The sequence below is a fragment of the Chrysemys picta genome, chromosome 13, assembly GCF_011386835.1.
Source record: "Chrysemys picta bellii isolate R12L10 chromosome 13, ASM1138683v2, whole genome shotgun sequence".
Classification (NCBI taxonomy): Eukaryota; Metazoa; Chordata; order Testudines; family Emydidae; genus Chrysemys; species Chrysemys picta.
This window is the reverse complement of record NC_088803.1, coordinates 45491455-45506676: the sequence shown is the minus strand read 5'-3', so window position 1 is coordinate 45506676 and position 15222 is coordinate 45491455. Positions and strand designations below refer to the sequence as shown.

The 15222-nt window shown below is 43.9% G+C and overlaps 1 protein-coding gene across 20 annotated transcripts in view; it reads right to left on the bottom strand.

Moving 5' to 3' along the window:
• The window catches only part of PHACTR3 (phosphatase and actin regulator 3), a 166938-nt gene that overhangs the window by 32155 nt on the left and 119561 nt on the right, over positions 1-15222 (bottom strand). For all 20 annotated transcript variants that reach the window (XR_010592314.1, XM_005302943.5, XM_042858398.2 and 17 more), the window contains one exon: positions 8364-8517. Coding sequence is in view for 19 of the 20 variants with exons in the window: in XM_005302943.5 (XP_005303000.2) it covers positions 8364-8517 (154 nt within the window). In the remaining variant the exon portion in view is untranslated. The remainder of the gene's footprint in view (positions 1-8363; positions 8518-15222) is intronic.

Here is a 15222-nt window from a genome sequence, read left to right as displayed (position 1 = left end):
ATTCAAAGATGGGTTGGGTAATAGAATAGAATCCTGTTTGAACTAAAGGGAGTAAGACCTGCTCCTCACAAAAAGTTCTCTGCTTCTTAAAAAAGAGAAAAAATAGTCAGTGTGTGTCATCTATACGTGGAGCCAGAAGAGCAACATACAGTATATTCTTTTCTGATTCATTTGTAGCTTCATCAGGTCTGAGGGGAGCCACAAATTGGAGGCTAACGTGAACATGACACACAATTGAGCCTTCTCTCTTTTGATCCAGAAGTCTCTTTATCCCCATTTAACAGATGGGGGAATGGTGGGACAGGGTAGGCGACTTCCTCAAAGTAGCTCAGGAAGCCTATGTTGGAGCTGGGATAGAGCTCACTTGACCTGAGTCCTAGGAAGTTAGGAATCTCATGGGCTATTTTGCATCTACAAATATCTTATCTACATAACAAACGATGTGCAAATTAGGCACATCCGGGCATGTGCAATTTTCCGTGTGGTCCTGGGCTTCTTATGTTTTGAAAATCAGGCCTGATATGTCTATAAAGCTGTTGGTAAATCATTGAAATATGCAAAAGTACGTTTTGGGTTCAATTTATCAGGGTGTGAGAGCCAACATCCCAGCCTTCATGATCTGCTTTATTTGCACAAGCTCCATTGTGTTCACTTTCACTGTAAGAATCTCCTAAGTTTCAGGGTTAACCTCATAACTGTGTTTACTTATGTAAACTTATGCTCTTGGTATGTTGTGTTCTATTCATTATAACACTAGAATACACAGGGCCATATTTACAAAGTACCCACTTGAATTATGCCGCTTTAGACAGGCATGCGGCCTTCTGCCTGAAAGGGATTCTGGACACTGCTGGATGGAATCAGGGGCGCTGGAACAATTTATACAGTGGGGGTGCTGAGAGCCATTGAATCAAACTGTAAACCCTGTATATAATGGAAACCACTTCAAGCCAGAGGGTGTGGCAGCCATTACACCAAGTTCCAGCACCTATGGATGGAATATGCTACTGCCTGTTAGTCTGCCAACATCAAGCAGAACACAGGTAAAACATTAACATTTACGGGACTCAGGCATCTAAATCCTTCAGGTAGTTTTGAAAAATCTCAGCCCTGAACTTCCCTCTCCTCATCTCCTTTTCAGGCTCAGTTCTCCATCGTGAAAGAGCGACAATAAAACATTAATAATAAAGGTTGTGTATAAAGCACCAGCCTGCCAAAGCACTTGAGATACTGCACAAACCCCTAATAAAATATAGCAACCAACCAAAACATCATGCAATAAATAAAGCAACGGCAAATAAATATCTTCATTAGAAATGCCTGAGTCAATGCGGAACAACAAGAAGGGGAGCCTCTGTTAATTTACATGCACTCCTACGGCGTTAAATTGCAGCCTTATATATAGCTCTTCCTGCCTGAGCGAAAAGCAGGGGCTTGCACAGACACCCACGCTGCATTCTCTGACTGATTATTTTTAGCATCAGTGACACGCTTACCTGAAGATAACTTCTACCAAATAAGGACACCATTTGTCACATTGTACATAGTTAATTAGCTGTGACAGTAGATCTCAGTATTTGTCTCTCTCTCTCTCACGAGCAAAGCTCAGTGCTAAATGTTCCCAACAAAATCACAAACAGTTGAATACTTGTGTGGTTTGAAATCAGTGAAATTCTGTGCAGGCGGGGGGAATCCATCCACCCAGTTCTCTTTGCAGGGCGCCTGGGAGTCCGATGAGGTTTATCAAAAGGCTCACTAAAATCCATTTGAACCTGGGCTGATTTCCAAACAGAGTGCCCAGTTCACGAAAGTATCCCAAGGAGGCTTAAAGCTCGTGTTTAAAGCTAAGCATGTGGGTAAATTCAATCTGACATCAGTGCTGTAGTAACTCAGACCCTTCTCTGATTGAAACCAAAGAAAACAGTCACCTGAAGCCTTGATCAAACCCACGTAGCTACACACCTCCCAATCAAACGCGATGCTTCTACCAGGGAGAAGCTGGAACACTGATGCTGTGGCCCCACCTTCTCTGCCATTTCACATTCAAGATGGGATGTAACTTTATAGACCCTGGAAGACTTTGAGTGTTATTTTCAACGTTTCCGAACAAACAAAAAGTTATCAGCCACGAAAATAGGCAGGTGGCAGTATGGAGGTCTAATGTGATGGGGTTTCTCAATTCTCTCGCAGCATGGCGCACGATGCCCCAGCTACATGATAAAAACTTGTTGTGTGCACACTAAGGGGAAAATGGAATCCATGTTTCCCAAAGTTTATCTCCTTGAAAGACCCATGTGCCAGGCAGTGTTGTGGTTTCCTCTCTCTCGTGTCTCCTCAGGTGGTGTGTGCAGTTTTGGGAAAGCAATCACAACCTTGGTTTGGTGGATAAGCACAATTTGCTAGGGACTTCTCCTCTGGCCCAATTCCATGACTTCATCCTAGCCGCGGTCACAATACAGTTAAGATCAGATAAACTAGGCACTGTGGGCTTGATTCTCAGTGTAATCTACTGCTATTTTTACTGCCGATGGTATAGTGTAAACATGAGAATTTGGCCCTCTGTGCTTGCTCTTTGCCTTTAAACTCCAAGCTGTTGTTATTGGTTTGTCGACCTTTTCACTATTGTGTAGTGCCATGAATGATACAGTGGTACAAACCAACTGGTGGCAAGGGTGAGCAGTTTGTGACATCTGCAGCTTCGTGGCTGGATGAGGGATATTTTGTGCCACCCCACTCAGAGGCACACTTTCAGGAACCACGGGACAGCCCTGGAACTACAAAGTTCCTGGCACCATGCAGTAATGCATAAGGAAAACTGCCCTCCAGAGCTTGCATAGATGAGAAATGCTCTCAGCATGCACCAGTGCCAAAACTTGCAAATTGGGGCCACTTAGTGCTAAGCCCCCACATATGGAATTTTTGGGGCCAGTGACTATCCATGACTGTCTGTTTTAATAAGTCCTTATATAGCCCTCAGCACCATACGAGCTGAGCTCCTGTTTCTGCACATCTCTGCTGAATACTACTTAATGTGTCGTGTCTACTTATGCAAACACCTGAGGAAGCAAAGCGGAACATGAAGGGAAAATTACAAGTATAATTTGTTCTAGGAATTCATGTTTTCATTGAGACATTAAGAAATAAAGGAGTGTTTCTGAGTGTTCCTGTACAAGGCGTACTATGGAAGTAACAGCCACCCTGGCAGTTCGGATATTAACTTTTTAAAGAGTCTCAATAATGTCCTAAATTAATTAAACAACCTTTCTACGCATTGCTCTTCATTCTAAAGATCATTTTGTTCCGCTGGGTTTCCGCTTAAATCCCTTCTAGAATGAAGTACGTCTGTCATACAGAGAGCAATTATTGCAAATAATCATATTTGTAAATGGTTTTTTTTTAACCTCTTGATATAATGGGCTCAGTTCATTTAATGCCATTGAGGTCTTATTATCTGCACTCAGAACACATAGTGAAGGCGAACAAGGAATGTCAGGAGCCTGGCGCATCAGAACCTCAATTGTCTAGAACACAATAGATTATTACCAGTGTCTGCCATGGCCTGAAGCATCAGGGACAGATAAATTAGTAAGAGATGAATGCTACTGAATGAGGCAATCTGGGGAAATATGGAATACTGCCATTTGGGGAGGGGCATATTTCCATAGCAACAAGTGGCTAATTTATTTGATTAGAAATGGGGGGAAAAGAGAGGGATTCTGCCCCACACTGATGTCAGTCAGGAGCAACTCCACTGAAGTCAATGGATTTCTAATGGAATAAGAGCAGAATCTGCTTAAGGAGTTTTCAGGATTCGGTTCTGATGGGGAGTGAGGAGGCCACCTGATAAGTTGGAGTGAGGAAGGGTGCTGTGGGTCTGGCTGTGTCACTATTTATCCGTGCAAAAGTTGAGCATCCACTTTCTCTCCAGCTATTATAGCTATCAGTTAGAATTGATCCAGAATCTTTGAATGTTGACATTTTTTTGGGTGAAGCAACGGGACCCGTTTTTCATGAAAAGTTTTCCCATTTTTTGACTAACTCTAAAATAATTATTTCAGTATTTTCATAAAATACTTAAGCACGGCTCTCCTTCCAGCCAGCAGAATGTTGTGTCATGTAAAATTAGTGATTTAAAGGTGGGATGGAAGTATAAGCCACACACCTCCTGGGTGTGGTGCTCTGTTCCATCTAGTGGCACCGAGACCACTTAGAGAGAGATATTAATGAGTTTGCTTTACAGCCTTAGCTAACAGCCAGTTGGCTTTTAGTTCATGCTGTAGAGGCTCATGCACTAAGCTCCATAGGTCCCAGGTTTGATCCTGCCCACCGATGATTGGGGTCTGTCGGTGTTACAGAAGAACTTTGCTAGCTACCCTAGAACTCCTTCAAATCCATGAGGATACAGCTGGTAAACAACGTATCTGGAACATGGCTGCCTATCTACTGGCTAGTTTATCAAGAATCAGACAGCTGTTGAACGACGAGTCATCAGTCTCCCGGTTCTATCTCCTCTCTTAGGCTATGACTACACCTAGAGGTGGGAGTGTAGACATACTCACACTAGCTCTCATCATGCTAGAGTGCTAAAAATAGCAGGGTAGCCACGGTAACACAGGCAGCAGCAAATGATAGCATGGGCAAGCTGGCCTGAATACAAGCCTGCCTGGACCCTATGGGTAGGTACTTGGGACAGCTAACCTGGGCCATTGGCTGTGCTACTGTGGCTAAACTACTATTTTTAGCGCACGCACTCAGTGAGAGCTAGCACAGGTATGTCCGTGCAGGCTGGGAATCACATCTCTAGCCGCAGAGGACAGGTTTGTAATTGGATTGTACATTTGGATTCATAGTTGAGTAAGCCCCGCTCAGCATTATCATCACAATGCTATCATTGGAACAGTAGCTGCCGTGTGCTGAAATCCATCTACATGGTGGTCAGATCACACACACATTAGCAATTTCCACTGGAACCAGATGCTGGATCCTAAGATAAAGAGAGTTCCTTAAATCTGAGAACTCACTAGTGAGTTCCACATCTATAAACTCAGGGCTTAAATTCAGCCGGAGTTGTCCAGAGCAGAGCTCAGGTAAATATTTTCCAATCCCCTGTAGTTTTTATAGCATGTTGGGGGGGTGGGGGAAGGCGGATCCGGGAAATACTCTATAAGAATACTCTTTAAGAATTGATCACCACTGAGATTTTCAAAGCCAACTAAGGGATTTAGCCACAGACTCCCATTGAAATGGATTTAAGGATATTTGAAAATCTCAACGCATCTCTGCACTGCATAGGCATCTCCACCACCTTAACTAAACTTACAAACTCCTGGCCAAGTATGCACCAAGTTTAGTGTAAAACATGGCATGGTTTTTTGGGGAGAAGTCGGTTTTTTCTGTGGTTCTCCCCAAAGTGGGAGTCAGACATTGAGGGGATATCCCCAGGACACTACATAGTTCTGTATTTCCAAAATGGGGTTATCCTTGACATGTGCGTGCCTTTCATCATGAAAATATTTCCCCGTGAGATATCTGCAGACATCGTCCTGCTCTATTCTGTTTGATGAGCAAAGAGCAAGCTGTCTCAGTGCTCATATATGCTCAGAAATTGTGTGGGGGACTGGCTCCAATCTGTTTTGCATGACAGGCTATTCTAGCAATCTCTGCACCTTCTGTTTCATGAGTGGCACTCAACCTGTTTGAGTTCTGGGAAGAAGGAGGAGGTACATGAAAGCATGTCTTCAGTTACACTAAATGAGCATGTGCTTTCAGCCATCTGTAGACATTACCTACCAGATTAATAACTTACATCATAGACTGCTCCTCATCAGCTGTCTTCTTTATATTTGTGCACCAAACCTTTCCTTCCACAACTTCCAATCATGATCATGCATTATGCTCCTCTGGTAGGCAGACACACTTATGTCGTAAGTCCTTATATTGACACTAATTTTAGGCATAATTTCTTAAACTTATTTTCCTTTTCCACCACAAAGTGGCTAAATGGTACCCACAAAGAAAGGGGAATGGCCTGTAGCCATCCTAAGTTGTGCTAAGATTCCACTGGCTCTCACAAACCAAATAGGGTCAGGCTGGACTAAGGTGACCAGATGTCCCAATTTTATAGGGACAGTCCCGATATTCAGGGTGGGTTTTCTGTATATGGGCTCCTATTACCCGCCCCCCCCCCCCAAACCTCCATCCCGATTTTTCACACTTGCTATCTGGTCACCCTAGGCTGGGCTGGTAGTTAGACAGGAGACCTCCACGGAGCACCCAAGTGTTACAGCAGGAAGAGATGTTGGAGATTCACTAGATGACGCCCTTCACACTGAGTGAAGACTATACAAATGTCCCCGTCTAGCATCAGGGGGCACTTTTCCAAGTGTTTCAGATGAGTTGTAAAATCAGGCTCCTGACTGCCTATTACAGATCACATCGTAATTTTGCACGTGTCACTAAGACTGTTAAGCCCAATATCTTGGCCAAATTGCAACTTGGGGACTTCTGCCTGCCTAAAATGCACCTACACTTCCAATAGCTCAGGAAGGCAAATGGACGTTTCACATGTGCAGGGCTTACAGGATCAGGCCCATGTATTCTTCATTTTCTGTCCTAAGCTGTTGGCAAGACAGTTATATATGGTGGAACGTCCCCCATGATCCACTCCCAAAGATGGCTTCACATCTTGGCACTAACGTGGTGATTGTCAACCATCACATTGTTCACTCTACCTGCATGTTAAATCCATTGTCTGTGTTTTACTCTGTGTTTGTGCAGTGCCTAGTACGATATGGTCCCATTATCTGTTGGCTTCTAAGCACTACCATAATACAAATATTAAATAAAGATAATAAACAAAGTAAAATGAATCCTCTGTATCCATTATCAGCATCCCGGGTACTGTGAAGCTTAACTAACATTTGTAAAGTACTCTAAAATATTTTATTCTTCATGTTCAATCACTGGTCTTTTTTTTAGCTGAGATTGCCAGCAGAGGGGCCAAATGTGATGATGTGTTTTATGATGTAGACATCTGTCCGTTATGAATTGCACTCTGATCTATCAACCTCATTCCCAATCCTCTAGCACAGGGATTGGCAACCTTTGGCACGCGGCCCATCAGGGAAATCCGCTGGCAGGCCGCGGTTCGCCGTCCCAGGCCAATGGGGGCTGCGGGAAGTGGAGGCCAGCACATCCCTCGGCCCGAGCTGCTTCCCGCAGCCCCCATTGGCCAGTGGAAGCTGCGATCGGCCGAACCTGTGGATGCTGCAGGTAAACAAACCATCCCAGCCCGTCAGGGGATTTCCCTGATGGGCCGCATGCCAAAGGTTGCCGATCCCTGATCTAAAACAAAAGTTCATTAAATGTACAGACTGAAGAGCTGGCCCAGCTCTTGCTTGAATAACAGCAACTGTTTCTTGAAAAAGCAGATTCCAATGATTAATATTTAAAAAGCCTCCAATATGAACTCCTGTTCAGCTTTCACAGTTGGATTTCAACCATTTTGGCTGCCTTCAGAACTGCCTATTCTAGTGTGGGAGCACCCAGCACAGATTATTTAACAATCCATTTTGTCACAACTAAAATATTCAGGTTTGCAAATAATCTAAATTTAGCTATTTAAAAAAAAAAAAACCAATGCAATTTGAATCTAATGGTTTCTGTAAATCTTTGCTTACACTATCTAACTGCAATACTGGTTTCTCCTATACAGCTGAGCCCTCATGCCCTGGTTAAGTGTTTGCAAGCCATTTACTCAAAGAAAACAGGTCTTTCCTACCCTTCCAATTAGCCCAGATTTCAGCCATCTGTGGAGCTGCCCCTCTGCAAATCTCTAGCTCTGGCAAAGAAAGCCCTGCTGAAGCTGACCCTTATTTGAAACAGGGTCAGTTAAGCCCCACCAGTGCACACTGCAGCTTTCCCTGCCTATAATGCGGGTTTGCAGATACACTGATGGCTGCAATCAAGGATAAGTGCAAGTGTAGACAAAGCTGAAAAGTTTGGTGGTTAATTTAGTGCTCCTGATAGGAGCTAGCACACTCAATTGACTTCAAGGGGAAGTGCAGGCATACATTCCAGGGCCAGAATCTAACTCACTGCATTGAGTTTTGCTTTTTATTTTAGGGTGGAATAGCCTGATTCAAGGAGATCAGGTGACCAGCCCACAGCACAAAGTGTGTGAGCTCAGAGATCAAAAGCAAAGCATGGCCCTGAAACCAAGACTGCTGTCTGCTGTTGATGTTGTCCCTTTCTGCATGACTCCCCATGGGAAATGGGCTAAGGGACATGTGTATAGTGAGGTGAGGTGCAGAGGAGACTTCACTATAAAGATTACCCCCCTTCCGTCTCTTAAACTGACTTACTTTGAAAGTTTCATTTCGATTTGCTGCCGGATTTCCTGTCGTTCCTCATCCGTCCTCCTTGGGAAAATGTTCCTGTCTTCCAGTTCCTGCTTACTTGGCCTGTTCCGTAGCTTTACTGCCAGCAGCTCTTTCTTGCATTTTCTTGGCAAGGTACCTGGGACACGCATTGAAATGAAAAAAGGTCAGGAGGAGAGCTTGGAATTCCTGCTCCCCCCCTCCACTTAAAAGCTCAGAAATGGGCAAGTAATGAGTGGGCAACGGAGGATGTATGTCTGTGAAATCTGCACCTGTATGGGAGAGGCCGCTTTGTATTTATTAATAAAAGTGGCGCTAGGGCTGAGATTGCCAACACAGCTGTGGGTAATGGTCCATTCAGAAATGCTTGAGATTATCATCTCATTGCACTATTGTAGGCCAGGATAATGCTCTCAGATGGCTATGACTCTTGGTAACTATCAGCTGAGGCAAGGTTCAAACCACTAATCTAGGAGTCAAAGGGGGTGCACATCATCAGTCCTTTGAGCCATCCCATGTCCCAAAGTAAAGCTACATCTGGAGCACTTTGTAGTAGGACTAGGTAGTGCAGGGGAATGGGAATGGCTGGAATGGAGATCCTTTCCCCTCTGGATGGTCTCAACCCACCGGTTAGCTGACAGAGCATAAAAAACACCAGCACTCATTGGCATTCTTGCGAACGGTCTTAGCAAAGAAGCCAAGGAATGAATTGGCTTTGCAGACTGCACTTTAGTCTCACCCTTGCATGGTATCTCCACAAAGGGGTTTTAAGGTGCAGCTGGTGAGGAGTTGTGGGACACGTTTGCTGATGGTTTCCTGTACCATTCTGTGGACAGCAGAGGAATTTTGAAAAATGCTGAGCTTTATTCCCCTTGAAATCAATGGGAGTTTACCAGTTGGTTCAGTGTGAACAGAATCAGACTGATGCTGAACGCTTTTGAAAATCCTATTCTTAATGACCAGGACTGACAGTCCAGCACTGATAACTTTAAATTAGCCACTCACACATGCAATAGTTCCAAGTTAAGTGGGTGATTATTTGTGAGGTGCCATTGGCCCAAATTTGCCGGTTTCTGAATAAGCATATTAAACTTTTTGAACATTTCACTCAATTTTGAACAAACACAATTCAAAAGATGGAGTATCAGGAATAGTCAGCCTGGAGAGTGCACATGGGTCACAAGATATGAGCCATTATTGACAAATCTACCCCATTATGTTGACTTAGGGTATGTCTATACTACCCGCCGAATCGGTGGGCAGCGATCGATCCAGCAGGGGTCAATTTATCGCGTCTAGTCTAGACACAATAAATCGACCCCCAAATGCTCTCCCGTCCACTCCTGTACTCCACCGCCATGAAAGGCGCAGGCAGAGTTGACGGGAGCGGCAGCAGTCAACTCAGAGCTACTCACCGCGGTGTCTTCACTGCGGTGAGTAACTCTAAGTATGTCGACTTCAGCAACGTGAATAACGCTGCGTAACTTAGATCGATTTCCCTCACCCCCCACCCTGCCCCCTGTGTAGACCAAGCCTTAGAATGCCACAGTAAAATTGCAGACCTGTATTCAGGGTTTCCCCTCTGGAGAGACTTCAAGAAAACCATTCCAAGGAATGAAATAAAGGGTCAGATTTTCAGAATGATGTGTGCAATGGTGGTAAGTCGGTAAGATATTTTGGCAGTGGGAGGTGTGCATACTTCTCACAATGGCATGATCTACTGTGGTAACTGCAAAACATGCACATGCAGGAAAATCTGGCCTGAAATATTGTTGGTGATGTTTACAAGAGGAATTCCCATAAGGAAAAGTGCAGCAACTGTTCTGAGTAATATTTCACTACTCTTCTGAGGCTGTCATCCGACGGCATTTGAAACAACCTTTCATTCTGAGAGAACGCCTTGGGGTCAAATGCATCTTGATGTAACTCCATGACTTCAGTGGGCTTAGTGAAGGGTTGAATTGGCTCCTTGACTGATTAAACCATCTTGCAATGCTAGCTGGAAGGTATATGGTAATAAGGTTTCTAAATTTAAACTGCTTACAGAGTGGAAAACCCAACATCTTTCACTGTACTTTTTTTTTTTTTAACTGACAGTAAAATGTAGAGTGCGAGTCGTAGCTGGGAAAGCCCCACATTGCTTGAGGTTGAGTTGCTAAAAGAAAAGCACCACAGTCTCTGTCTGGCTCACCAGTTTCATTGGTTTGAGTAGAGCTTCTCTTTTCTGAATCTCTTTCTATAATAAGCAATCCCGTAACAAGTTTACTGTAACATGTGGCAGTTATACCGAATATCTTCCTTGTATAGAGTCATAGAAATGTAGGACTAGAAGGGACGTTGAGCTGTCATATAGTTCATCCCCCTGAACTGAGGTAGGACCAAGTAAACCTAGACCATCCCTGGCAGGTGTTTGTCAACCTGTTCTTAAAAACCTCCATTGACGGGTATCACAGCTTCAGGTTAATTGCATCTGTACCCCCCTCTCCATGGTCCACTCCAAGAGTTCTCAGTCAGGTCTCAGGTCTTCTGCCATCACCTGTCTCTGGGTAGGGGCCCTTGGGGGTTTTAAGTCTGCTCCTTGCCTTACGCTATAGTATCCCCAGCCAACCAATCTGCCTAAAGGCCTGTGCCTGTGCTTTGCTTTCTCACCAAGGACTATGCACAGTCCATTGCCAGCAGTGTACAAGTTACTACACAGCTGTTTCTAAGCAAGCACATTTATTCTTAAGGTAAAAGCATTACAGAGAAAACATATTTTAAAAATACCAATAAAAGAACCTACCCGCAAGTGAAAAGCTTAACAGAGGTGACACCCCCCTCACCAACTCCAGCCTAGAGCATTGGTAGGTGTCAGTTTTTCAAACCCACCATTGGGTTTGCCCCCTTGGTATCAAGTTTATGTCAGGTTTTTAGATCATCAACCAGACCCAGACTGGACAATTTGTACAGTGAGAGAGGTTTTCCCAATATCTAACCTAAATCTCCCTTGCTTTAGATTTAGACAATTACTTTTTTCCTACTTTTAGTGGACATGGAGAACAATTGATCGCCATCCTCTTTATAATAGCTCTTAACATATTTTAAGACTATTATCAGGTCTTCCCTCAGTCTTCTTTTCTCAAGACTAAACATGCCCTGTTTTGTTTTGTTTTTAATCTTTCCTCATCCATCAGATTTTCTAAACCTTTTCTCATTTTTATTGCTCTTTTCTGGACTTTCTCCAATTTGTCCATATTTTTCTTAAAGTGCAGTGCCCACAACTGGACAGAGAACTTCTGCTGAAGTCTTATCAGTGCTGAGCAGAGCAGGACAATTACCTCCCGTGTCTTCCATTTAGCACTCTTGTTAATATATTCATTAAGTATAGTTAATGTCCTACACAGAACTTAAGTTCAATGAGAGTTTTGAGTGCACAATCAGTGTGGAATAGTCCCCTTAAGACAGAAGGTGAACTGTTGTCTGGCTACACAAGAAGTACAGATAAATCTGTGTATCTACTTGTCTTGGAGTATTCTACTGAATGTATAGTGTGCGTTAAAAATCATGAGAGCATGTTTTATTTTAATACTTGAGCTCTCCTTTTAGAAAAAATCATCCAATTTTTAAAGAAGACTGAAGTTAGATTTGTAGGTAGTTTTTGTCTGGCATTTGAGATGTGAATAAAGGCTGTTTTGTAACGGGGTGCTCTGCAGGTTGGCATGCCCCAGTTAGTCTGCTACCTGTAAATAACAGGTTCACCTTTAGGATGTGTCTTTTAGGACACTACTCACTTGCTGATCTCCAAGTGCTTTATAAAGGAGGGTGAACACCGTTATCCCTGGCCTACAGGTAGGGAAACTGAGGCAGAGAGAAGTTGAGTGACTTGCCTAATATCATACCCTGAGTCCCTGACAGTTGCAAAATTAGAGCTTTCTAAAACTGTGATCAAACCAACCCTCCCCAACCGGAATCTGACTGCGGACACGCTATAATAATATGCTGACTCTTCCACTCAAAGCGCTTTGCAAACATCAATTAACGAAGCCTCACAGCACTCATGTGTGATGTTAAGTATTCATTTAACGGTTTTAAACCAGGTAAAATAAGGCCCAAAGTGGCAAAGTCAGTTGCCTGAAGGCACACAAGTAAGTGTCTAAACTGGAAACATGCCTCCCGCATGACATGCTCTGACTACTGGACCAAACCCTTTGGGCTCTGTCATGGCTTTTCGAGCACAGCCACAGTGCGGGTGGATGCAGAGGGCCACGGCACCACATGGAGTATTCTATCTGCACAGCATGTGCACAAGCAGAATTACATCCGGCAGCCGTGGGAGCAGATCTAACACCCATTCTGCAGGTGCAGTTTGCAGTATCATTCCCCCCAGCCAGAGGCTGAAGTGGGAGCTGGTGCAGAAAGCAGAACAATAACCCCTCCCCATGATCTTTGGGGTGTATAAACCTGTGGGCAGTGCTGTAACTCCCACCCTCCTTATGCTGTTCCCTTATAGGTGGGGTCCGGGCTCTTTTGGTGCTTTCCCCCATCTCATGTGGTCATTCAGGACGAGCTGAAATCTCTCTCTACACAGTACAAAGGGATCCAGGCCTTTAAAAGAGTCAGGCTTTAAGGTCAATGGAATGACATCATTTCACACCAGCTGAGGATCTGGCCCATAGCCCTGTATTCGAAGATGCAATAGAATACACTGTAGCAATGCAATCGCTCGTTACAAATAAAATGCTGCCAATTTGTCATCTAATGCCTATTCTGGAGGTGCACTCGGAGGCCTGCCTCTGCTTACAAAGCTCAATCTATGCCCTTAAAAGGGAAAAAAAAAAAGAATCTCCTACTCTGTGAAATTAAAAGAAGCAAGTGCAGTCTGAAAAATTGTACCTTTAACCCAAATCCTACTTGTTGTATTAAAGGAGCAGACAGCGTTCAGCCCACCCCAGCTAAGCCATGCTTGCTTCATCCAGATGTCCGGGTTTCTAAAAAGGCTTACATGGTAACCACTCCCAGGGCCCGTATGCACTGTGCACTGTTTCATCTTTAAGGTATTCCAAAATCCAAATAAAAATGCAGTTGAACCAAGACAGCTGGATTAATCTGAGCTGTCCATCTTGGGAGCCACCATCAGTGACTGGCCAATTTGATTAATTTTTGAAAATACCTGATTGACAAAGTCAGGAGGAAAAAAAGATGGAGTTTATCCTTTAAGAAGGATAGTGCCTATTTTGTGGGTGGACACCCTGTAATTGGTCCATCCTCTGCCCTATTGAGAGGACCATTTGTTCACCAAGACCGCTATCCTGACTCCTGCAGAGGCCAATATCTGATGCTTCAGAGAAAAGAAAAAAAACAACAAAGAGGGAATAAAAATCCCACACTAGCTCTCACCCTGCGCCTAGCCAACAGTGCACTGTGATGGGAAATTCCTTCCTGACCACTGTGCTGATCAGTGTATCCGCTATGATTTAATTACCGGTGTCTTTATTTAAACATCTTCCTAAAAGAAGTTCTCCCTGGGGGCTAAGGTGCATCTCCGTTTCCCCTCTTCCCCATAACTACCAATATCTCAAGTGGGATTTCAGAAGTGCTCTGCCTTGGTCTACCTGCACTCTCAATGGGAGCAATGTGGGAGCAATGCCAAGTGCTTTTGAAGATCTCACCCCTCCACTGTTAGTTTTCAAAAGCTGGCATCTATGGTTCAAATTTAGGTACAATGTGCAGATGCACAATGTAAGAGTGGCATTAATGTGCAGCCTTTTTGCAGCCCTATATACAGCCCCGATCAGAGATTATTGAGTGCTAGGAGAGAGAGAGAGTAATCCGTGCCGTGTAAGAACCAGGAACTGAGGCTACCCACTTGAGTACAGACCCTCTGTCCTGGGCTAACAGCCCATGCTGCTGTCTGTATTACCGCAGCTTCACTACCATTGTCTCTTGAGCCAGCAAGATGAAAGCTAGTTCGGGCATCTCTACACTGGCTGCAGGATAGACAGACCCTATGTTTCTCTGGCCCAGATCCTCAAGATATTTCAGTCAAAGTTAAGCACCCAATTACCTTGGAGGGATCTGGGTCGCTGTTCCACATCTGGCAAAATGGGGATAATAACATTGTCCTATCTTAGATGGGTGTTGTGAGGATACATACATCAAAGATTGAGAGGTTCTCTCATATGTTAGCAATGGGGACCATATAAACACCTTGGATGTTTAGATTCTTTCTAAGCTGCCAGCCAACCCAGACTTCTGAAAGCAGGAGAATTGCACAGGCAATTACGTTGCTGCTACCTTTCTCGTTACTATGGATTTCTTAAATGTGAGTGACCATAAGCCAGTACAAGTGTGTGCAGTGTCAAGAACAAAAATGTCTCATTGACATCCTTTTGGATACAGAGAACACGTGAGAAAACAGTGGCTGCAGAGTTGTCATCCCTGAGGTCCTAAGATGGTCTCTTTCCATCCTGTAGCTTAATGAATCACTGAATCTCTCTGCCATTTGGTCCTCCATTCTCCTGTTCATGGACCTGATTGCATAATTCATTGGACACATTCCATCTTGTTTTTGTTTGTTTGTTCACAAACTGCCCACAGACAGGCTACAATATCAGATGTAATTATTATTCACCAATTTCTGTGGATAATGGTTGGCAAAGGGCTTGTTCTCAAGCAATTTGTTGGGAGTGTTCTGTTCTGCTCCATACAGGTTTTTATACTGTGCTCATCAATACTCAACCTCTGTTAGTTAGTTTGGATTGGACGTAAATGGCATGGTATAATTCTGTCCCCTGACTGGCTGAGCATAACTCTGAGAATCAAGGAATAATTTGTCTTTGATATTTGTTTAATTGTTGCTGTTTCA